Here is a 25,437-nt window from a genome sequence, read left to right on the forward strand (position 1 = left end):
TGTATATATATTTATTTTTATACACACATATATAACTAGGCAGACAAATAATCAATATATATTTATTTATTTATCTGTGTGTGTCTGTGTGTCTGTGTGTATGTAAATATATGCACACACACACACACACACACACACACACACACACACACACACACACACACACACACACACACACACACCGGCCCCCACACACACACACACACACACACACACACACACACACACACACACACACACACACACACACACACACACACACACACACACACACCCCCCCCCCAACCCCCACCCCCACACACACACACACACATACACATATATAGACATACATACACAAAATGCTGGAGTAATTCAGCGGGACAGGTAGCATCTCTAGAGAGAAGAAATGGGTGACTTCTACTGAAGAAAGGTCTCGACCCGAAACGTCACCCATTCCTCCTCTCCAGAGATGCTGCCTGACCCGCTGAGTTACTCCAGCATTCTGTATCTATCTTCGGTTTAAATCAGCATCTGCAGTTCCTTGAAACACACACACACACACACACACACAGTTTTAATATATAATAGATAAATACATATACACACACACACTGCACACACACACACACACACACACACACACACACACACACACACACACACACACACACACACACACTGATTAATTTTCACTCATTCACATTTCCCCCAACTCCGGTATTTATTGCAGAGATAGTGTTGCTTGTGGTTCAATGTAGAGGCGAGTAGTCGCCCCTTCAGGCTGGGTTGAGTTGTGAACCTTGTGTATTGGGGGTGAAGGATCTTAAGTCTGTCATTGAGAGAGGCGGCGAGATCAAACTCCCCGTGCCGAGCTATAAGAGGCGGGCGGATACTCTGAGTCGCCAGTTTCTCCAACTGCCCAGCAGCCGGCACTGACAGCGGCTCCACGATCCGTTCCAGATGGTTTCCCTCCTCGTCCTCCTCCTGATCTCCGCCCCACTTCTTGAGGCCGCCGTTTGGCCCGGGGTGCCGGGGCAGGAGCGGGATACCCTCCGCCGCTTCCTGGACAGAGCTCAGGCCGTCCCCGCTGAGCGAGGGCCAGCGAGCCCGGCCATCAGACCCCTCTATCCCTTCTACATGATCCAACTGTACAAGGCGGTGACTGGCAGAGGCGGCAGAGACCTCTCTGCCCAGGACCAAACGGCGGTTCAAGAAGCAGACGAGGTGATCAGTCTGGTGGCCAAGGGTGAGTGTAAACTTCTCATATTAAATGGGTAGGGGAAAACATAGAAAATATGTGCTGGGGTAGGCCATTCGGCCCTTCGAACCAGCACCGCCATTCAATATGATCATGGCTGATCATCCAAAATCAGTACCCCGTTCCTGCTTTTTCCCCATATCCCTTGATTGCATTAGCCCTAAGAGTTAAATCTTACTCTCTTGAAGACATCCAGTGAATTGGCCTCCACTGCCTTCTGTGGCAGAGAATTCCACAGATTCACAACTCTCTGGGTGAAAAAGTCTTTCCTCATCTCAGTCCTAAATGGCCGACCCCGTATTCTTAAACTGGCCCATGGTTCAGGACTGCCCCAACATCGGGACCATTTTTCTTGCATCTAGCCTGTCCAATCCCTTCAGAATGTTCAGCAGTCTGAAGAAGGGTTTCGGCCTGAAACGTTGCCTATTTCCTTCGCTCCATAGATGCTGCTGCACCCGCTGAGTTTCTCCAGCATTTTTGTGTACCTTCAGAATATTGTATGTTTCTATAAGATCCCCTACTGCAGAAGGAACTGCAGATGCTGGCTTGTTAAACTGTGGTCACAGAATTAGTGCATTGTCGCCACCTGCAAACAGCAACAGGTCAAGCGTAGAAACAAAGAACTGCAGATGCTGGTATATACCAAAGATAGGCACAAAATGCTGGAGTAACTCAACGGCTCAGGCAGCATCTCTCGAGCTAAGTAAGACATGTCAGGTCTAAAGAAGGGTCTCGACCTGAAACGTCACCCACTCCTTCTCTCCAGAGATGCTGCCTGTCCCACCGAGTTACTCCAGCATTTTGTGTCTGTCTTTTTCAGTACTTCCCTTTCTGAAACTCGATATAATAAACCCTGCAGATGCTGGAAGCTTGTAACAAAACCAGTTAATGTTGGGGAAGTGTGCAGAGAAGATTTACGAGGATTTTGCCAGGACTCGAGAGCTTGAGCTGAAGGGAGAGTTTGAGTAGGCTGGGACTATTTCTTGGAATGCAGGAGAATGCGGGGTGATTTTATAGAGGTGTATAAGACCATGAGGGGAATAGATAGGGTAGATACACAGAGTATTTTACCCAGAATACAAGAATCAAGAACCATAGGTTTAAGGGGGGGGGGGGGGGGGGGGGGGGGGAGTGGGAGAGAAATTGGACAAGTTTAAAGGGAAGATAGAGGCAAAAAGCTGGAGTGACTCAGCGGGCCAGACAGCGTCTCTGGAGAAGTTCATAGGTGAAGTTTAAAGGGATATATGCCAAACACAGGCGGGTGGGATTAGTGTAGATGAGGCATGCAGGTCGGCATGGGCAAATTAAGGCCGTATGGCCTGTTTTCACGCTGTATGACTCTAGGACGAGAAACTGCAGATGCTGGTATATTCAGCAAAACACAAAGTGCTGGAGGATCGCAGCGGGTCAGGCAGCATCTGTGGAAGGAATGGATAGATGACGTATCGGGTCTGGACTCTTCCATCGGGTCGCATAATCTATACAGCACGGAAACAGGCCCTTCTGCCCACCCAATCCACGATGCCGCATCCTAGATCATCTCATTTGCCCGCGTTTGGCCCCTACCTCTTCCAAGTAAGACACAAAATGCTGGAGTTACTCAGCGGATCAGGCAGCGTCTTTGGAGAACATGGATACGTGACATTTCGGGCCGGGACCCTGCTTCAGAACATGTCTTCAAGGGAATAATAGAGCGGGCCAGGCAGCATCTGCACAGAGAAATGGGGTTAAAAGTTCATAAATCATAGGTGAAGAATTAGCCCATTTCTGCCCATCGAGTCTACTCCGCCATTCACTCGTGTCTGATCTATCTTTCCCACTCAACCCCATGCTCCTGCCTTCTCCCCATAGCTATTGATACCCGCGCTGAAGTTGGCGACGCATTTTGATCCCTCTTGAGAAGGTTTATTTTAATATTCCCTCTGGCCCATGATTAAGCGGCTTGAAATTCGGACACAGTTTGGGGTGGGATCAACGCTCTCGGTGCCATGGTCGTCCCTTTAACGAGGTCCCAAACTTACACGTGAGGGACGAGGGTAAAGTATTGTACTTAAGGGATTGGACAGGCTAGATGTTCCCAATGTTGGGGGAGTCCAGAACCAGGGGTCACCGTTTTAAGAATAAGGGGTCGGTCATTTAGGACTGAGATGAGTAAAAACCTTTTCACCCACAGTTGTGAATCTGTGGAATTCTCTACCACAGAACGCAGTGGAGGCCAATTCACTGGATGTTTTCAAGAGAGAGTTAGAGGGCTAACGGAATCAAGGGGTAAGGGGAGAAAGCAGGAACGGGGTACTGATTTTGGATGATCAGCCATGATCATATTGAATGACGATGCTGGCTCGAGGGGCCGAATGGCCTACTCCTGTACCTATTTTCTGCTTCTAACCGGAATCCCACCCCCACGGGAGTTCGGGTACAAATGGCTAAATCTATGTATATGTTTAGGCATAAATTATATATCGATTTATTATAAATACATCTATGTATACAATTGGCTGGCGAGATCTTGAATGAAAAGGAACAATTTTCACTCAGTGTCCCAGTGAACTGCAGGTGTTGGAATCTTGAGTAAAAAGTACAAAGTGCTGGAGGAACTCGGTGGGGTCAGGCAGCATCTGTGGAGGTGGGTCTGAAGAAGGGCAGGGGCTGGGCTGGAAACGCTCGCCTGTCTATTTCCGTCCACAGATGCTGCCTGACCCGCTGAGTCAGCCCCAAGTTTTACACTAGTTTTCATTAATGGGAACAAGATTTCACAGGACAGACACCAGTCGCTGATCGAGTCCTCCTCGGGATGAGAGGAAGCGGGGGACAAAAAACAGTCTGGTTCTAAGAAGAGGGAGAGACATGCCGTTAAAATCCGTAGAGCCACTCTCCCCCGAAGAAAACCGGAGGGTGGGCATGTCTGAGCGTATTTGCTGGGAGAGGTGGGGACAAAGACGAGAGGGGCGAATAAACAGTAGAAACACCCCCAGCAGCGTGTGAATGACCCACAACACCCGCCGCACGGCGACCCTGTTCTTGTATCGAGAGCTGGTTGCAACAGAGTGATCAGAATGGGCAATTTCACCCACCTCTCCCCTTCAGCCAGACGGCTGTATCCATAGGCCGAGTATTATTAGGAAGCAGACCGAGTTAAAAAAAAAAGGAAAGGTAGACCAAAAAAAAAGCTGGAGTAACTCAGCGGGTCAGGCCACATCTCTGGAGAAAAGGCATATGTCGAGACCCTTCTTCAGACTGAGAGTCAGGGGAAAGGGAAACGAGAGGCGTAGACGGTGATAAAGAGAGATATGGAACAAAATGAATGAAAGATATGCAAAAAAAAGTCCAGAGGTGCTGAGTTACTCCAGCTTTTTGTGTCTATCATCGGTTTAAACCAGCATCCGCAGTTCCTTCCTCCGCCTTGAGCTTCAAAAATCCTGCCTGGTTTTGTTTATTGTCCTGACTATATGCGTTAAAAAACTCGTGCCAAAATGGACAATTTTACATTTCCCACAATGTGAACGGTTGATCGATGGTCAGCATGGACTGGATGGGCTGAAGGGCCTGTTTCCATGCTTTCCCTCAATTAATCAATGAAACAGGCCAGATCGCTACACACTGATCTAATCTACCAACATTTCTTGTATCATCTTCATCATTATTGCTTTCCCACCCACCTTTGTCCTTACCTAGTCTTCTATCATCAACAAATTAATTAACTATGTTATTCTCGGCCAAGTCACTATATAAATTGTAAAGAGGCCCTGGTACCGGTCACGGTGAGGCACAGCTCACTACACCTGGCCTCATAGAAACATCGAAAATAGGTACAGGAATAGGCCATTCGGCCCTTCGAGCCTGCATCGCCATTCAATATGATCATGGCTGATCATCCAACTCAGTATCCAGTACCTGCCTTCTCTCCATACCCCCTGATCCCTTTAGCCACAAGGGCCACATCTAACTCCCTCTGATCATGATAAGGGTTTTGGCCCGAAACGTTGCCTATTTCCTTCGCTCCATAGATGCTGATGCACCCGCTGAGTTTCTTCAGCACTTTTGTCTACCTTCGATTTTCCAGCATCTGCAGTTCCTTCTTAAACACAATGATAAATGACCTCCTGGATTTATAGTTTATGTCCAAATCTTCCCCAAATCTCTTGTCCTGAATGATGATGGTTTTAGTAAATGGAGTGTATTGTCATTGCAGGTGTGGTGAGGACGAGGTGATGTAGATTATGTCACTTGGCTGATAAAGTGAATGCTCACAGTCTTTTCCCCAGGGTAGTGTATTGTAAAATTAAAGAGGATAGGCTTACATAGAAACATAGAAAATAGGTGCAGGTGTAGGCCATTCGGCCCTTCGAGCCTGCACCACCATTCAATATGATCATCCAACTCAGTATCCTGTACCTGCCTTCTCTCTCATGTTCGCTTTAGCCACAAGGGCCACATCTAACTCCCTCTTAAATATAGCCAATGAACTGGCCTCAACTACCTTCTGTGGCAGAGAATTCCACAGATTCACCACTCTGTGTGAAAAATGTTTTTCTCATCTCGGTCCCAAAAGATTTCCCCCTTATCCTTAAACTGTGACCCTTGTTCTGGACTTCCCCAACATCGGGAACAATCTTCCTGCATCTAGCCTGTCCAACCCCTTAAGAATTTTGTAAGTTTCTATAAGATCCCCCCTCAATCTTCTAAATTCTAGCGAGTATGTCGAGTCTCTCCAGTCTTTCTTCATATGAAAGTCCTGACATCCCAGGAATCAATCTGGTGAACCTTCTCTGTACTCCCTCTATGGCTTAAAGTGATATGGGAGAGACTTAAGACAGACACTTTTCATTCGGAGTGTAGTCCAAATCTAGAATAACCTGCTAGATGAAGCAATAGAAATAGATACAATTCCGATTTCAAAAAGATAAGGGTGGCTTAGTGGTAAAGTTGCTGCCTCACAGCACCAGAGATCCGGGTTCAATCCTGACTATGGGTGCTGTCTGTATGGAGTTTGTACCTTCTCCCTGTGACCACGTGGGTTTTCTCCGGATGCTCCAGCTTCCTCTCACAGGCTAAAGGTTTGTCAGTTAAGAGGCTTTGGTAAAATTGTAACCCTGTGCGTAGGATAGTGCGAGTGTGTGGGGTGATCGCTGATCGGCATGGACTTGGTGGGCCGAAAGGCCTGTACTTCAAATGGCTAAAGACATTTGGACAGCAATGAGGATGGGAAGGGATTGCAGCGACATGTGCCAAAATGTAGGCAAATTTTGCCTAAAACGGCACCTAAGTTGGCATGGAGGAGGTGGGCTGAAGGGCCTCTAGCTGTGGTGTCTAGCTCTGACTCTTTGACTATGTAGTAATTAGAAATCGACACAGAGGTGTGAAAATAAATCTTTGTATGCGGTGGTAACGCAACCTGCTTGCAAGCAAAGTGAAGATAGTCAAATGAACGACAATCTGATCACTTTGGGTGAGAGGGATTAAGTACCAGGGCTGTGGAGAAGGGGCAGGATGATGGCTCTGACTGGATGGGTCTGCAAGAAACCAGAGTGAACTAGATAGGTTCATTGGTTTGGGAACTGCTCTGCCCGGGACAGGAAGGCTCTGCAGAGAGTAGTGTGTTCGGCCGAACGCACTATGGGAACTACACTTGCCCCTCTGCAGGAACAATACATCAGAAGGTGCAGATCCACAGCCAGCAACATTATGGGGGACCCCTTCCACCCCAGCAACGGACTGTTCCAGCTGCTGCGGTCAGGCAAACGCCTCCACTGTCATGCTGTGAAAACAGAGAGGATGAGACGGAGTTTCTTCCTAGAGTCCAGTAGGAAACCTCCCCCACCATCCACTGACCAACTTTGACACTGAACGACGTGACCATCCGCTGACTAAAGGCAGGGAGCTTCAACAAGGAGATTCTGGCTGCCAAAGATCTCCACCATTCGTCAATGATGAGGCAGTACTTTAGTTTAGTTTAGAGATACAGCGAAAAACAGGCCATTCGGCCCGCCGAGTCCACAACCGACCAGCGATCCCCGCACATTGGCACCATCCTACGCACGCTAGCGACAATTTCCCAATTTTTTTTTAACCAAAGCCAATGGACAGCCAAACCGGTAGTTTTAAGAATGTGGGAGGAAAACGGAACTCCCGGACAAAACCCATTCAGGTCTTGGGAAGAACGTACAAACTCCGTGCAGATGGCACCCGTAGTCTGGATAGAATTTGAGTCTCTGGCGCTGTAAGGGTGCTGGCTCAAAGGGCCGAATGGCCTCCTCCTGCACCTATTTTCTATGTAAGGCAACTACTCTGCCTTATTGCAGCTTCCATGTCTTTATTATCACATATAATAAAGGTGGTCAAAGAAAAATGATGTATCTCAGCCCTGGCTGAGATACATGAATCATTATTAGACACAGGTTAGGTGCCAAAAGACAGGAGGTTAGCTAATGTTGTGCTTCTATTTAAGAAGGCCTTCAATGAAAAGCCTGGGAATTAAGGACCAGTGAGCCTAACATCTGTGGTCGGCAAGTTAAAGGGCAGGATTGTGGGGAATAGACAGGGGCTGATTTGGGATAGTCAACCTGATTTTGTACATGGGAGATCATGTCTTACTTATCTGATTGAGTGTTTGAAGAAGTAACCAACAAGGTTGATGAGGGCAAGGCCATAGATATTGTCTATATGGACCTCAGCAAGGCATTTGATAAGGTTCCACATGGAAGGCTGCTCTGGAAGGCTTTGGCATGGGATCCAAGGAAGAGCTAACAGACTGGATAGAAAATTGGCTTCATGGCAGGAAGTAGAGATAGATGGAAGGTTGTTTTTGTGGGCTGAAAGTCTGTGACTAAAGGTGTGCCTGGGGAATTGGTGCGGTGCCCATTGTGGTTTATATCAATGATCTGGATGCAAATATAGAAGGCGTGATTCGCAAGTTTACATATGGCATCAGAGTGACTGGTATCGTAGGTAGTGAAGATGGTTACGAAAAATTGCAGCAGGATCGGCTTGTACTCGCTAGAATTTAGATTGAGGGGGGATCTTATAGAAACATACAAAATTCTTAAGGGGTTGGACAGGCTAGATGCAGGAAGATTATTCCCGATGTTGGGGAAGTCCAGAACATGGGGTCACAGTTTAAGGATAAGGGGGAAGTCTTTTAGGACCGAGATGAGAAAATCATTTTTTACACATCTGTGGAATTCTCTGCCATAGAAGGTAGTTGAGGCCAGTTCATTGGCTATATTTAAGAGGGAGTTAGATGTGGCCCTTGTGGCTAAATGGATCAGGGGGGTATGGAGAGAAGGCAGGTACAGGATACTGAGTTGGATGATCAGCCATGATCATATTGAATGGCGGAGCAGGCTCGAAGGGCCGAATGGCCTACTCCTGCACCTATTTTCTATGTTTCTATGATCTTGACCAGTTGGACAAGTGAGCTGAGGAACCGTTAATGGAGTTTAATTCAGACAAGCGCGAGGCGTTATATTTTGAGAAGTTAAACCAGGGTGGGACCTTCACGGTGAATGGCAGTTCCCGGAGGAGTGGTGTCGAGCAGGAGAGCTGGTACACAATTGCTTGTAAGTGGCGTCACAGGCAGAAGGGGTGGTGAAGAAGGTTTTCAGTACATTGGACTTTATCAGTCAGGGTATTGAGAATAGAAGTGTGGGTAGACTTTTTTTGTGTCTATCATCAGTTTAAACCAGCATCTGCGGTCCCTCCCCACATATAGAAGTTGCGATCTTATGTTTCAGTTGTATAAGACGTTGATGAGGCTGCATTTGTTGAGTTTTGGTCCCACTCTGCTATAGGAAGGATGTTGTTCAGCTGGAAAGAGTGCAGAGACGATTTACGAGGATGTTGCCAGGACTTGAGGGCCTGAGTGTAGGGAGAGGTGGGGGCAGGTTAGGACTTTATTCCTTGCAGTACAGGAGGGTGAAGGGTGAATTTATGGAGGTGTATGTATATGATCATGTGAGTCCTAGATGGGTGAATGAACATGTTTTTTACCCAGGTGAGGTGAATCAAGAACAGGAAGACATCGGTTTATGGTGAGAGGGGAAAGATTTAATAAGAAACTGACCGACAACTTTTTTTTTCACACAGAGGATGTTTGGAATATGCAACAGGCTGTCGGAGGAGGTAGTAGAGGCAGGCACTATAAAACTTAAAAGAAAATTGGACAGGTATATGGATAGGAAAGATTTAGAGTGATATGGGCCAAACACACATGTGGGACTATGTAGTGGCATGGGCAAGTTGGGCTGAAAGGCCTGTTTCTTTGCTTTATGACTATGTCTCCATGAACAATAGACATCAGGTGGTGTAGCTAGTAGAGCCACTGCCTCTCAGCACCAGAGACCAAATCAATCCCAGCACTCGGTCTATGTGGAGTTTGCATGTTCTCCCTGTGATTACAGGGGTTTTCCCCAAGGTGGTGCTTGGGTTTCCTCCCACAACCTATAGACACGTGGGTCATTAGCCGCTGTGTATTAGTCCTCTAGTGAGGACTAGCAGGTGAGGTGGTGAAATCTGATGGGTTTATGAGCAGACAAAAAAATGGGTTAATACAGCATTAGTGTAAGTGGTGGCTGATGGTTGAAGCAGTCTCGATGGGCTGAAGGGCCTGTCCCCATGTTGAATATCTCCATGACTCTTTGACTTGTACTGACGACCAATTCCAATGTTATTCTGTAATTACAAGGAACTGCAGTTGTTGGTTAATGCTAAAGAACGATACAAATTGCAAGAGTAACTCAGCAGGACTGGCAGCATCTCTGAAGAACATGGATAGGTGATGCTTTGCGTCGGGACCCTCCTTCAGACTGTTTACTCCCCTACTTTTTCTACCTATTTGACTAACGAGCACAGGGGATGTTTGATGAAGTGGGACTACTCTTTTGGAGACTGGAGCCTAATGAGTTGAAAGGAACTGCAGATGTGGATTTATACCAAAGATAGACACAAAGAGCTGGTGTATTTCAGCGGGTCAGGCAACATCTCTGGAGAAAAAGGATGAGGTGCTGCCTGATCTGCTGCGTAACTCCAGCCCTCTGTGTCTATCTTTGGAACCTAATGACATTCTTTGTGTTCAATTGGTTCCTATAATTCCATTGGGGCAGCATGATGTCACAGCAGCGGGGTTGCTGCCTTACAGCATCAGAGACCCGGGTTCGATCCTGACTACGGGTGCTGTCTGTACGATTTTGTACGTTCTCCCCGTGACCGCGTGCGTTTTCCCCGGGTGCTCCGGTTTCTTCCCACTCTCCAAAGACGTACGGGTTTGTAGGTTAATTGGCTTCGGTAAAAATTGTGAATTTTACCTAGTGTGAGGGGATTTCATTGAAATAAATAAGATTGTTAAGGGCTTGGACACGCTAGAGGCAGGAAACATGTTCCCGATGTTGGGGGAGTCCAGAACCAGGGGCCGCAGTTTAAGAATAAGGAGTAAGCCATTTAGAACGGAGACGATGAAACACTCTTTGTTTGGTGAGTCTGTGGAATTCTCTGCCTCAGAGGGCGGTGGAGGCAGGTTCTCTGAATGCCTTCAAGAGAGAGCTAGATAGGGCTCTTAAAAATAGCGGAGTCAGGGGATATGGGGAGAAGGCAGGAATGGGGTACTGATTGTAGATGATCAGCCATGATCACATTGAATGGCGGTGCTGGCTCGAAGGGCCAAATGGCCTACTCCTGCACCTATTGTCTGTTGTCTATTGTGTGTAGGATAGCGTTACTGTAGGGCGGTCGGCACGGACTCGGTGGGCTGAAGGGCCTGTTTCCGCGCCGTATCTCAACTAAAACGAAAATCTAAAATGCAGTGACTTCATGTTTTTCAGCTTGGAATCACAGCGGAGATGGTTGGGTTATCGATTTTGACATGACCTCCATTTTGGCCCACGAGACGGTGCAGTTTGCCGAGCTGAGGGTTCGTCCGCCCCTGTCTTCCGCCTGCCAAAACACCACGGTGACCATCAGCCACAGCCGCGGCTACAAGTGCGACGGCAACGCAACTTGCCGCGACCGCTCGGCTCTCGGCTCCTTCGTGGCCAACCCCGCCGGCTCCAGGTCGGGCTGGCAGATCTTCAACGTCACGGGCCTCCTCAACAACTGGCTGAGCCCAACGTCACTGGAGGCACCCTGGCACTGGGACGCTCGCCACCCTCCCGCCGAAGGGTGCCAGAAGGCCGGGGAGTGGCGGCAGCGCCCGCCGGCAAAGCCCGGCAAACCGGGGGCCACTGACGGCCGGAGGAAGCCACCCCAGCGCGGCGCCGAGCAGATCATGATGGTGGTGTTCCTCAAGACCAACAGCACCGGGTTTGGAGGAGCCACCTCCACTCTGCTCAGCACGGTTCAGCGCTCACAGTATCGACTCAGCGCCAAGAGCAAGGAGGACACGGCCACCAAGAGGCAAAAGAGGAACAGGATGGAAAGGCTGAACAGAGGCAACAGCACCATGGAGCTGAGGAGGGGCCAGTCCTTGTGTCGGAGGATGGACATGGAAGTCAACTTCGACCAGATAGGATGGGGCAAATGGGTCATTTACCCCAAAACCTTCAATGCCTACCGGTGTGGCGGGGAATGCCCATCACCAGTGGATGAGACTTTCATGCCAACTAACCATGCGTACATGCAGGTGAGACAGAGGAGGGGCAGAAGGCAAAAAGAGATTGGGATTCTGCCATACCTTGCACCACATCACATCGGGGGGTAGACAAAAGTGCTGGAGAAACTCAGCGGGTGCAGCAGCATCTATGGAGCGAAGGAAAAAGGCCAAGTTTCGGGCCGAAACCCTTCTTCATAGATGCTGCTGCACCCGCTGAGTTTCTCCAGCACTTTTGTCTACCTTCGATTTTCGAGCATCTGCAGTTCCTTCTTAATCACATAGGGGGGTCTCTGGTCCTGACCAATGCTGGAAAATTGCCCAAAGCATCAAGGAGGAGATGAAGTCATTTGGTCTATTAAACTACCCCAATCTTGCCCCCTACTCTCCCCCACAACATCAGACTGAAACATACCACCGGCAGGTTAATTCCAAACATTCAGTGTTTGAGCAGCTTAGTATCATCAAGTCATCCAATCCCTACTTTAGAATTATTTACCGATTATTCATTCCAGCTCTTGGAATTCTGTACTCCAGATATCATAGCCTTGTAGAGCTCGGAAACAAGCCCTTTGGCTCAACTTGTCCAATGCCAACCAAGATGCCCTGTCTGAACTAGTCCCCTTAACCAAGGTTTGGCTCATATCTCTCTAAACCTTTTCTGGGGCAACATAGTGATGCAACTGGTAGAGCTGCCGTCTCACAGTGCCGGAGACCCAGGTTCGATTCTGCCCTCCAGCGCAGTGTGTGGGTGTGGAGTTGGCATGTTTTCCCTGTGACTACATGGGTTTTCTCACTCCTGCCAATTACGTGCTGGTTTGTAGGTTCATTAGCCTCTGTAAATTGACCCAAGTGTGTAGAGGGTGGATGAGAAAGTGGGATGACTTAGAACTAGTTTGTGTGGGTGATGGATGGTCGGCGTGGACTGTGGACCGATGGGTGGCCATATATCCATGCTATATCACTGGTCGGCACAGAATCAGTGGGCCGAAGGGCCTGTTTCCACTATGAATCTGTAAACTCAACTGAACAGGAACTTTTGAAAGGGTAAATGGGAAAGAAAATAAGGTTGGAATTGGGGAATGTGTGAACAGTTGAAAAACTCTGGTCAAAAAGTTGCCTTTGGTGTCTAAGTGGAATAATCTGTTCTGCTCTGGTTCCAGAGTTTGCTGAAGTCCATCAACCCAGAGCGAGTGCCCTGCACATTGTGTGTCCCCATCAAGATGAGCCCCTTGTCAATGCTGTACTACAAGGATCAAGAGGTGGTACTGAGTCACCACAAGGATATGATTGTGGAGCAGTGCGGCTGTCACTAGCGAAGATGTACAAAACACCGTCTGATGTTTTAAAATTATGTCATGTAAATAACGAAATGCACTATATAGTCTACGAAATATATTTTTGTATAAACCCAATAAATGTGATGTGAAATATCTTTATTGTGCTGAGTAGAAATATGGTACAGCAATATATTAGAATGGGATCCTAAAAAAGACAATAAGAGTTGGGCCATTCAGCCCATTGAGTCTGCCTTGCCATTTAGTTATCAGCATCATCATCATTGATGAACACATCAACGGGCACGGTGCCTTACAATGCTATGTACGACAGCGATCGCAACTTCTACTGAAGTGTGGATGGCCGTTGGCTCGCTAGGAGCTCATCCGCCCTTTGACAGGTCTTAGTTTTGGTCCTGCTGGGGGTCCACAGCCCCCTCCTCACCTGGCAAACCAGGTGGGAGAGATGGTTTAGTTGCCGACTATACGACCATGGAGCAGGTAGCACGGGATTACATGGTACCCGTGGCGGGGGGGGGGGGGGGGACGGGAGGGAACTCCCTCCGACCTGATCTGGCTGATCTGATTTTTGATTAAGTTGGATGTGAATAAGATGGGGGTGATGCTGATTTGTGATGCAACAAATGGAGCTGCCTCTGGGGGTGGAGAATGGTGTCCACAAGTTATAGGAGTAGAATTAGGCCATTCGGCCCATCGAGTCTACACCACCATTCAATCATGGCTCCTAAGGGTTCTCCCCATAACTCTTGACCCCCCATTCTAATCAAGGATTTGTGTACCTCTGCCTTGAAAATATCCTCTGATAATCTGGGGTTGCCACCCCAAGGTGTAGAGGTTGACAGAGTGAAATAGTCAGGCTCAGTCAGCAGGGGATGCATACTCCGAGCAGACCAGCCTTCCCTGTGTCTTCCTCGCTCCGAGTGCACGCAACAAAACACTGCACTGTACCTCGGTAGACGAGACAATAAACTAAACGGAACTAAAAATAAGAGCAAAGTAAGCGCGTGAAGCCGAGGAAAGGCTCGACTGGAGGAGGTGCTGCTTTCAGATGGTAAACGGGGATAATTGGATGCAAGTGATCGTGCAGCAATGCTTTGAAGAGCTGGAGGTGAAAACGGATAGTCTGGCCAACACCTCATAGCTGCTCGTGGGATCTTGTTCTGCAATGTGCCTGGCTCAGTTCTCACAAGTGTGGTTAATACGTGGCAACGTTAAATGTCATTAAAACCTCTCCTAACACCTAAAAAAATAGGCTTACGTCAAATGAAATGATTTTTTTTAATTTTTTTTTTATGATACTGCCTGTAAGGGAAATTCATTTTGTTGTCTCAAATTGGGACAATGACAATAAATTTGAATACAATACAATACAATACAATAATAAGGATCTGAGAGTGGTGGGTGTACGGAGCAAACTGCCAGAGGAGGTAGTTGAGGCAGGGTTTAATCACACCGTTTAAGAAACGGGCAGGCAGGTACATGGATGGGACAGGTTTAGAGGGATATGGGTCAAACGCATGCAGGTGGGACTAGTATAGATGGAATTCTCCGCCACAGAAGGCAATGGAGGCCAATTCACTGGATGTTTTGAAGAGAGAGTTAGATTTAGCTCTTAAGGCTAACAAAATCAAGGGATATAGGGGGAAGGCAGGAACGGGGTACTGATTTTGGATGATCAGCCATGATCATATTGAATGGCGGTGCCAGCTAGAAGGGCCGAATGGCCTACTCGAGCACCTATTTTTTATGCTTCTATGACATGTTGGCTGATGTGGGCAAATTGGGATGAAAGGCCTGTTTCCACATTGTAAAGTGACTCTCATAGTTATGATAAATTATACAAAGCTAAGGTTAGAGATACAGCATGGGAACATACTCTTTGGTCTACCGAGTCCGCACTGACCATCATTCGGTACCTGTATCCTGTATTATCCTGTATCTGTACACTGTGGATGGCTGGATTGTAATCATGTAATCATGTATAGTCTTTCCGCTGACTGGATAGCACAGAACAAGAACGCTTTTCACTGTACCTCGGTACACGTGACAATAAACTAAACTGTACTAAACTAACTCCAGTTCACACTAGTTCTATGTTATGCCACTTTCTCAACCACTCACTACACACTAGGGTCGTTCTACCCAAGGATCCTATAGCGAGCAAGATAGTCCACTCGACGAAAAAGTCGTAGTAGGATCATGTGGGCAGATTCATGGGTAATTTTTCGGCCCCATTTCCGTAACCGGCTTCCGTCTCCGCACCAAAGATCCCATAAGATACTAGTGTGGAGACGGAAGCCGGAAACATCCTCGTAAAAATAAAAGTTATATGGGAAAAATCTTCTCCTCATTTCCAGAATTTTAATTTATTAACACAAACTGTTCCCCAGCAATGTTGATTACACTGCAAGTCGGGTCGGGTCAGGTCTGGTTACGGAAATGGATGGAAAAAAAGGCCACATTCCCCTCCATTGCGTACTACACGTCAACCCATTGCATTTAGCAGGAGTGGCCTATCTTGCTCCGCTATAGGATCTTTGGTTCTACCTCCAAACCTGCACGGCTTTGTGATGCGAGAGGAAACCAGAGCACCCAGAGGAAACCCACGCCATCACAGGGAGAAAAGTGCAAACTCCACACAGACAGCACCCAAGGTCAGGATTGAATCGGGTCTCTGGCGCTGTGAGGCAGCAGCTCCACCAGCTGCGCCACCATGCTGCCCACTTGGGAACTGCTACCGTGTGCTACCACCTCCACCTGCAGGCTCCCCTCCAAGTCACACTCCAACCCAACTTGGAAATAAATTGCCAGTCCTTCGTGGTCAACCAACCTGAATCCTGGAACTCATTCCCCAATTGGCACCTTCACCAGAAGGACTGCAGTGGTTGAGGTGAGAGGGGCAGAGTTTAAAGAGGATGTGCGTGGAAGCTTTGATTTCACTGACGGTTCCTCTCTCTGCAGCAAAGAGGGTTGACAGTAGATTGATGCTAATGGGATGAGATTGGGTAAAAGGAGAGATACTGTCCCTGCAGTGGAAGATTCAAACATTCTGTGTCACAGGGTCGATGAAACCCCCAAAGGGAGGCACGGTGGTGCAGCTGCTACAGTTGTTGCCCCACAGCGCCAGAGACCTGAATTGGACCCTGACTACGGTTGCTGTCTGTACGGAATTTGCACGTTCTCCCTGTGACCACGTGCGTTTTCTCTGGGTGCTCCGGTTTCCTCCCGCACTCCAACGATGTCCAGTTTTGTAGGTTAATTGGCTTAGAGTCATTGAGTCATAGAGTGAAACAGCGTGGAAACAGGCCCTTCGCCCCAACTTGCCCATACCAGCCAACATGCCCCAGCTACCCTAGTTCCACCCGCCTACATTTGGTCCATATCCCCCCCAAACCTGTCCTATCCATGTACCTGTCTAACTGTTTCATAAATGTTGGGATAGTCCCAGCCTCAACCACCTCCTTTGGCAGCTTGTTCCGTACACCCACCCAGTGTGGAAAAAGTTACCCCTCAGATGCGTATTAAATCTTTCCCCCTTCACCTTAAACCCATGTCCTCTGGTCCTCGATTCACCTACTCTGGGCAAGAGACTCTGTTCGGTAAGTTGTAAAAACTAATTGTCCCTAGTGTGTAGGATAGTGTTGGTGTACAGTGTTATCGCTGCTAGGCGTGGACTCGGTGGATCAAAGGGCCTGTTTCCACGCTTTTTTATCCTTAAAGTCTAAAGTCTAAAGTAAAGTAGCACAATAGACAGGTGAACATAGCACTCTGTAAACACTATAATAAAGTATTCAAAAAGTTCAGTTTATATATATTTGTATATATATATACACACACACACATATATATATATATGTACACACACATATAAACATAAATATATATAGAATAGAATAGAATATAGAATAGAATAGTTTCTTTATTGTCATTGTAACATGAACCATGTACAACGAAATTTAAAAATGTCAGCCAGTCAGTGCACCATTCAAACATTTCTAAAAGCTAACGATACATACAAGATAAAATATTAAAAGATAAACAACTAAAATAAATATCATGAAAAAAGCACGCATAAACACCCAACCCTCCATCCTTCTGTCGATTTCACAGTGTACCACAGTCCCTTAGTCTGTATCGCCCCTGCGTTCCTTGGCGGCTACATTTAGTGCTTTTATAGCAGTGGGGTAAAAACTGTTTTTTAGTCTGTTCGTCCTTGTCCTTGTAGATCTGTACCGTCTGCCTGACGGCAACAGTTCAAACAGGGAGTGTCCGGGGTGGGAAATGTCCTTTATGATACTCTGGGATTTTTTGATGCAGCGGGAACTGTGTAAGTCCTCCAAGGTAAGGAGAGGGCAGCCGACAATCCTCTGGGCGTTGTCAATGGCCCTCTGGAGCGCTTTCCTCTGAGCCGCTGTGCAGCTGGTGTACCACACGCATACACAGTATGTTAGTATGCTATCAATGGAGCACCGATAAAAGGACAGCAGCAGTCTCTGAGTGATGTTATTCTTCCTGAGCGCCCTCAGGAAGTGCAGTCTCTGCTGGACCTTTTTCAGCAGCGCAGAGGTGTTCACGCTCCACGTCAGGTCCTCCTCAATATGGATTCTCAGGAAGCGGAAATCCGCCACCCTCTCCACACAGTCCCTGTTATATATATATATGTGCGTGTGTGTGTGTATATATATATATATATATGTGTATATATACACCAAGGCAAATTCCTGTATGTGAATACTTGGCCAATAAATGTACTTACTTACTTATATACATGTGTCCTCTCCTCTGCCATTCCCTTGGACAGTTTGTCAGCATTATAGGAGTCAAAGGCAAATTGCAGCTATTTACGGAAAGGCTTTTGGCTTTGGGAGCCTGGCTGTCCCTGGTGGGAATGTTAGCATTAGTGGGTGTAAGTGGCTAATCTATTAGTTTACAGAAAGCCCAGGGAGTGGGGAGCTGCTGTTTGTTCCAGCGACACCATTGACTGAGATGGGACAGGTGGGGACCTGCCTGACGACCGCTGTCTGGGCCGACGGCCGAGCAGCTGGTCCCAGGTCTGGTGCTGATGACCCCAGGGACATTCCGCTGCCAAAGGTCGCGCCCTCTCCCTCCCCCCACCATCCCCTCCCCTCCCCTCCCCTCCGCTCTGCTCTCCTCCCCCAGTCTGGGAGCACATGTTTATTTCACAGTCACAACAGGGATCTGCGGGGAATCCCACAGTAGAAGCTTTCCAATAAGGCCAGGACAGTTGTGATGCCTCGACAGTTTGCACATTCGCCCTGTGACTGCGTGGGTTTGCGCTGGGTTTTTCCAAACTCCAAAGACGTGCGGGTTTGTAGGTTAATTGTCTTTTTGTAAATTGTCTCTAGTGTGTTGGATAGAACTAGTGTACACGTGTTAGACACAAAAAGCTGCAGCAACTCAGCGGGACAGGCAGCTTCTCTGGTGAGAAGGAATGGGTGACGTTTTGGGTTGAGACCCTTCTTCAGACTGTACAGGTGATCACTGGTCAGCGCAGCCTCAGTGGGCCGAAGGGCCTGTTTCCATAATGTGTCTCTAAACTCTAAACTAAATCTCAAAGAGTTTTACTCTGAGTTTTATACAACACATTTAAAAACAACTCTCATTGACCAAAGTGCTTTACATTGGTGCCGGTACTAAGGTGCTACAAACAGTGGTACATAGATGAACAATACATACATAGATACATACATATAGGCAAGAGTCACTGTTTTACAGTCCCAGCTGAAGTTGGCCACAAAGGCCCGTTGTAGCAGTCGCCTCTATTCCGTTCAATCCACGCCCTGTCCCTCTCCTCGCCCGGCCATTTCAGTCTATTGATCCGTACGTTAGTGAAAACAAGCTGTTCACCTTCAAACAGCTCCTTGCATTCCTGCCTGGGCTTTGCTTTCATATCTACGGGTGCTTGTCTGTACGTTCTCCCCGTGCCGTGTGGGTTTTCTCCGAGATCTTCGGTTTCCTCCCACACACCAAAGACGTACAGGTTTGCAGGTGAATTGGCTTGGTATAGGAGCGTGGAAAAAATTGTCCCTAGTGTGTGTGTGTGTAGGATAGTGTTAATGTGCGGGGATCGCTTGTCGGCGCGGACTCGGTGGGCCGAAGGGCCTGTTTCCGTGCTGTATCTCTAAACTAAACTAAAAACTAAAATATCCCGTCCACATGATGCACGGCACTGCAGTGGGGGCTGTGGGTCTCCCTCCTGCTCAATTTCAGGAGGGGACTCTGTCCCACTGGGGTGCTGCTCTGGCCATGGGCCCCTGCGGCTTTGCCGGCAGCTGTCCCCAGCCGTGTTTACTCGAGGGGGGGAGGGTTAGATCCCACCAGCCCGCCCCACAACCTGCCCTCGCTCATCAGGCCCGTCGGTGGAGTGCTCTGGGTTCATTTGGCCGGGAGGATGAAGGGTTGACTTCACTATTAGCCAGGTTGCCGGGGTGGGAGGTTGCAACCTTCACGTGGTCCACCCTGTTTCGACGAATGCAACCAACCTGGCGTGCTCAGCCAAATAAGATAAAATGGAACAAGTTGTCCGACAACTTTAGGCTGTGCACGCCATACGCAAGAACAAGAAGCTTGGTTGCCAGCACCGCTCTCATCTCTCGCACGGAGCCAGAGGGTTAGGTCCCCTCCGGCAGTCAACAGCATAATCCAGCAGACAAGAGCATAAATGCCCATAAATAAAATTATCTGTAAATACACATAGTGCTGGAGCAACTCAGCATGTCTGGGTAACTGGAGAAAAGGGATGGGTGCCAATTTGGGCCGGGACCCTTCTTTGGACATTATCTTCATTCATTGTATCAAGCAATTCAATCCATTCACTGACAATATATCAATGTCCCACCAATGATTCATCTCCAAACATATCAATAATAAGTTTGAGAGACCTCCCCCTCACTTCAGCACTCGAGACTCCCCCTCAGGTGTAGGAAGGACACCCTCTCCAAGACAGACGTCTTTCTTCCCAATAACCCTTTCGTGGCTTAAGCCCTCCCTTCACCACCTCGTTTGGATTCCATTTGGAATATTTTGGAGGACCAAGAACCAAGGAACTGCAGATGCTGGTTTACACCGAAGATAGACACAAAATGCTGGAGTAACTCAGTGGAACAGGCAGCATCTCAGGGGAGAAGGAATGGGTAAAGTTTCGGGTCGAGACCCTCCTCCATTCCTTCTATCCAGAGATGCTGCCTGTTCAGTTGAGTTACTCCAGCATTATGTGTCCATCCCCAGGAAAAACAAATTCTCCCAAGCTAATCGCACTGCAGCACCCTCTCCCCGTATCAATCCCTGTATCATTCCCGTGTTTCCCCATCTTTCCCCAATGTTAATGTTAGCAGTCAGAAGAAGGGTGCAGATTGAAACATCTCCGATACATTATCTCCTGAGATGCAGCCTGGCCTGCTGAGTTATTCCAGCACTCTGTGCCTTCAATAGCCTTGAATCCTGAAGTAAGTTCCCACCTCAATTGGACAATGACATCTCTCTCTGTTCACACTCGACCCCCTCAGGCTGGGAGGTCTCCCAGATCAAAGACTGGGTCATATCCTTTCTCCAGCCCTTCAGACCCTTGCAGCATTGAATGGAATATTGTTTTAAGCTTAGCTGCGCACCACAATCTGACTGCTGAGGCCACAACAAAAGGATTCCCCAGTATAAACAAGCCTCTCTGCTCTTGCAAGCCAGACACCTACTTGTTTGTTCAGACTAATAGAGATTAGTCCAATCCACATCAGCCAAGGCATGAGGAGCTGTTCCAGGTCCTCCGAGTGTTTCCCGCCCGCATCTGTTTATGCTGCAAGATCATCAGTTAAACCGCAGGCCTGCATTCCATGCCTTTGTCAGCTCTGGGCTCTGCTATTCCACTTGGCTGGTGAGGGGAAGGGCTCGATGCATGGTTGCACCCTCCATCCCACTGCCCACCGTGGTGAAGACCATCATTGTCGCCAGACTACTGAACGTGGTGAACACTGACCCGGTCCATCACAGGTACTGACCTCCCCACCCTCGAAGGGATTTATAGCAGTCGCTGCCTCAAAAAGGCAACCAGCATCATCAATGACCCACACTACCCTAGCCACACGCTCATTTCACCCCTGCCATTGGGAAGAAGGTACAGGAGCCTGAAAACTATAATGGCCAGGTTCAGGAACAGCTTCTTCCCTACAGCCATCAGGCTATTAAGCGCTACAACCTCCAATAAGCTCTGAACTACAAGACTTGGTTTTGTCTTTATATATACTGTATATATACATATCATATGATCATATGATATGTATATATGTATATTATAATCAATATATATCTATATATATATATACCCACACAATTAACTTTCTTTTTCTCTTGTATATTATGTTGTTCACAATGTACTATATTTACATATTCTGTTGTGCTGGATTTCCTGCTAGATTTTACACTGCCTCAGCCAACATAATTTGAGGACTATCTGAAGAAAGGTCTTGACCCGAAACGTCGCCTATGCCTTCCTTCTAGATGCTGCCTCGCCCGCTGAGTTTCTCCAGCATTTTTGCCTACAATAGATTTTCCAGCATCTGCAGTTCCTTCTTAAACTTAACTATTTATTCCCTGGTCATTTCCACTTCGTCCCTATCCCATCAGGAAGAAGACACAAAAGCTAGGAAACATGTATCGCCAGATTCAGGAACAGCTTCTCACTGCTGTTATCACACTACTGAACGTTCCTCTCATAAGCTGAAGGTGTTGTCCCCATCCTCCAACCTACCTCATTGTGACCCTTGCGCTTTTTGTTAATCTCCATGTTCTCCACTGCTGTAGCACTGACATGATGTAACACTATATTCTGCACTCTGATATTTTCCTCTTTGTACTGCCTGTTGTACTTGTATATGGCTTGATTGTAGTCGTCTATAGAATGATGTGTTGAGGTTTATTATTGTCACGTGCACCGAGGTACAGTGAAAAGCTTTATTTAGCATTCTATCCAAACAGTCCAGAGAATAACATACATACTTCGAGCCAGCTCTGCTATTCACTGTGAAACATAGGAAATAGGTGCAGGAGTAGGCCATTCGGCCCTTCGAGCCTGCACCGCCATTCCATATGATCATGGCTGATCATAAACACGGCTGATCTTCCACGATCAGTGGATGTGTGTGTGTGTGTGTGTGTGTGTCTGTGTTAGACACAAAATGCTGGAGTAACTCAGCAGGACAGGCAGCATCTCTGGAGAGAAGGAATATGTGACATTTTGGGTCGAGACCCCTCTACAGACTGAACCACAACAAGGTACAAATGCTTGACCCCAGCTACTGAGTTGGATGATCAGCCATGATCATATTGAATGGTGGTGCAGGCTCGAAGGGTCGAATGGCCTACTCCTGCACCTACTTTCTATGTTTCTATCTGTGGAGAAATTGGTTAGCACGCAACAAAAGCCTCTCACCGTAACTCAGTGCACATAACAATAAGCTAAACCCAACTCAACAGAGCAGGAAATGATCACTCTGAAGAAGGGTCTCGACCCGAAACGTCACCCATTCCTTCTCTCCAGAGATGCTGCCTGTCCCCCTGAGTTACTCCAGCATTTTGTGTCTATCTTCGGTATAAACCAGCATCTGCAATTCCTTGCTACAGTGTATAGATGACAATTCGGGTTGAGACCCTTCTTGAGACCCACAACTTTGAATTTTCGCCCGGGGTGAAGAGTGCGTTTGAAACCGAAAAATCTAGCGGTAGCCAGAGGAGGAATTTAATAAAACTAAGATGAACCAGGTTAAATGGTGGTATCGACATTTACCTTTCTCTCCAGCTCCACGAAACACAGGCCTTGTCAAAGATCTTTGGCCCCTGCTCCATCCCCTTCCTACAGCCAGTGATGGGGATGGGGGGGGGGGGGGGGGGGGGGGGGGGGGGAAGCTCGGTCGGTCAGCCTGATCGGGCTGATTAGCTGCAATCCACATCTTCAGAGGGACAATGAATAAACAAATGTCTGTCTGGTTCTCACAGCAGCAACAAGGAGCTTAGTGGATCACCTTGTGGGCAAGCAACAGCTTGCAGCGCTCAGATCAAGTACTTAGACAGCGAGGATGTGCAGGGGTTTGACTGATTTGAATTGATACCTAAAACCCATCTCATAATCTCAGAACGATCTACGTTAAGTGCCATAAGCCATCTTGTTCTTCCTCTCATTGATGATTTGCATAGTCATTACAGGATCATTGATATTTAAACACTCTCTCAGACATTAATCCGCCAATTACTACAGCCTTTAAAAGTTTGCCTGGCAAGTGAACCTAGGCTAGAAAGGTTTTAATCACCAGTTTGCTTGATTGGGGCGTGAGTGGGATACAGTGCTAACCAAAGATCTTTGGTGCTAACATCCAGTGAGTTTATAGCTTTAAGGTGAGAGGGGGAACATTTAGTTATCTTTAAAAGATGAGAGGGACAAAGTTTAAATAGCTTTAAGGTGAGGGGAAATATTTAATATCTTTAAGGTGAGAAGGGCAAAATGTAAATATATTTTTAGGACGGCTTTGAATATTTTCCTCCATCTATCTGGTAATCTGTTCAGAGTTTGAAATATTATATCTATTTCAATTGTCTGCTGTCAGGCAGGTATTTAAGATTAAATCATCACTGGCTATGGGTGAGGTACCAGATGAATGGAGGGCAGCAAATGTGCAGGAAGGAACTGCAGATGCTGGTTTAAAATAAAGATAAACACAAAATGCTGAAGTAACTCAGCGGGTCCAGAGCATATCTTTCATTATCATCTTATATCACTCCTTTTCCTTTTCCCTAACTAGTCTGAAGAAGGGTCTCGACCAGAAACGTCACCCATTCCTTCTCTCCAGAGATGCTGCCTGTCCCGCTGAGTTACTCCAGCTTTTTGTGTCTATTGTCAGGCAGCATCTCTGGAGAAAAGGAATGGGTGGAATGTCAGCCAATGTGGTACCTTGATTGAAGAAAAGCAGCTGGGATAAGCCAAGTAACTATAGGCCTGTGAGCCTAACGTCAGTGGTAGCAGAAGCTCCTTAGAGAGATCAGTGTATCTTCTCCACACTGTATCTCTAGAGAACATGCATAGGTGATGTTTTGGGTTGGGGCCGTTCTTTAGACTGATTGTAGGGGGGGGGTCATAGGGAGACAAAGCTGACAAGTGATAGATGGATACAGGTAGGGGAGGTTAATGATTGGCAGATCTTTGGACAAAGGCCATAGATGAAAAGACGAAACAATGTGACATAACGAGATAAGGATAGAAGTGGCACAAAATGGGAAGCCAGAGATAGGAATGTAGGTGGAAGGGGAGGGGGGAGAATGGGGAAATTGAAAAATGGGTCCGCATCCAGATGGAGCACAGGGAAGAGTGGGGAAAAGAGGGGGGTGGGGAAGTGACCGATGATTACAATGGATGACTTGCTCCAACCTAAATCTGTCACAACGAGGTCCATAATAACATGGGAAGACTGCAACTGGCTACTGGAATTATTTTAATTTCCCTTTCCAATTCACGAGGCTTGTTTCGGGGAGGAACATCAGATCTCATTGTTAAAATGTAGAGTGATCAACATGATCAGGACAGGCCATTTTCCACATTTCAACTTTCATCTCAATTTTATGTTGAAAATAAAATCTCCATTACTTCCATATATCTTTACATTAATATATTTTGCTCTCAGGATATTGCAGACTATCTTGGTGGAAAGTAAATTACTGATTTTCTTATGAATGGGTTTTCATTGGGCTCAATTTTCCCATTTCATGGTAATTTTCCTCTGCCAATGCATAACATGTTGATTAATTACCTAAGTTTTATGAGCATGCAGATTCCTGTCGCACTGAAGTCAATTTATTCAGGAGAGGTTTTGTTTAAGTGATGGTGGCACAGTGGCGCAGAGGTAGATTTGTTGCCCTACAGTGCCAGAGACTCAAGTTCAATTCTGAGTACGGGTGCTGTCTGTACAGAGTTTGCATGTTCTCCTTGTGACCGCATGGGTTCTCTCCGGGTGCTCCGGTTTCCAAAGACATACAGTTTTGTAGGTTAAATGGCTTTGGTAAAATTGTAAATAGTCCTAACTGTGTCGGACAGTGTTAGTGTATGGGGTGATTGCAAGGTGACGCAGTTTCGGTGGGCCGAAGGGCCTGTTTCCACACTATCTCTAAACTAAACTAAACTAAATACGAGTGCCTAGTGCAACGAATATTTTTAAATAAGCTCTGGTGCTATAATAGATAGACAATTGTTCTTGAGGAGAAAGTATGAGGAGATCATGACGCCATTCTAATAAAGTGCTTAGTCAAGACACAACAAGTTCAAA

The 25,437-nt window shown here is 47.2% G+C and overlaps 1 protein-coding gene across 1 annotated transcript; it reads left to right on the top strand.

The window, feature by feature from the left end:
* Nucleotides 1–721: 721 nt before the first annotated feature.
* LOC129713239 (nodal homolog) lies at nt 722–13,627 on the top strand. The gene is made up of 3 exons (XM_055662176.1): nt 722–1,228; nt 11,056–11,852; nt 12,983–13,627. The coding sequence occupies exons 1-3, from the start codon at nt 943–945 to the stop codon at nt 13,133–13,135; spliced, it is 1,236 nt and encodes a 411-aa protein (XP_055518151.1). The 5' UTR covers nt 722–942; the 3' UTR covers nt 13,136–13,627.
* The last annotated feature ends 11,810 nt before the right edge of the window (nt 13,628–25,437 follow it).

Source organism: Leucoraja erinacea, chromosome 35, assembly GCF_028641065.1.
Source record: "Leucoraja erinacea ecotype New England chromosome 35, Leri_hhj_1, whole genome shotgun sequence".
In the NCBI taxonomy this organism is placed as follows: Eukaryota; Metazoa; Chordata; class Chondrichthyes; order Rajiformes; family Rajidae; genus Leucoraja; species Leucoraja erinaceus.

Excerpts from the sequence above, each read along its gene's own strand:
- LOC129713239 (XM_055662176.1), top strand. The coding sequence starts at position 943 with ATGGTTTCCCTCCTCGTCCTCCTCCTGATCTCCGCCCCACTTCTTGAG. Across the intron at positions 1,229-11,055 it reads GATCAGTCTGGTGGCCAAGG|CTTGGAATCACAGCGGAGAT; the intron begins GTGAGTGTAAAC and ends CATGTTTTTCAG. Across the intron at positions 11,853-12,982 it reads CTAACCATGCGTACATGCAG|AGTTTGCTGAAGTCCATCAA; the intron begins GTGAGACAGAGG and ends CTCTGGTTCCAG.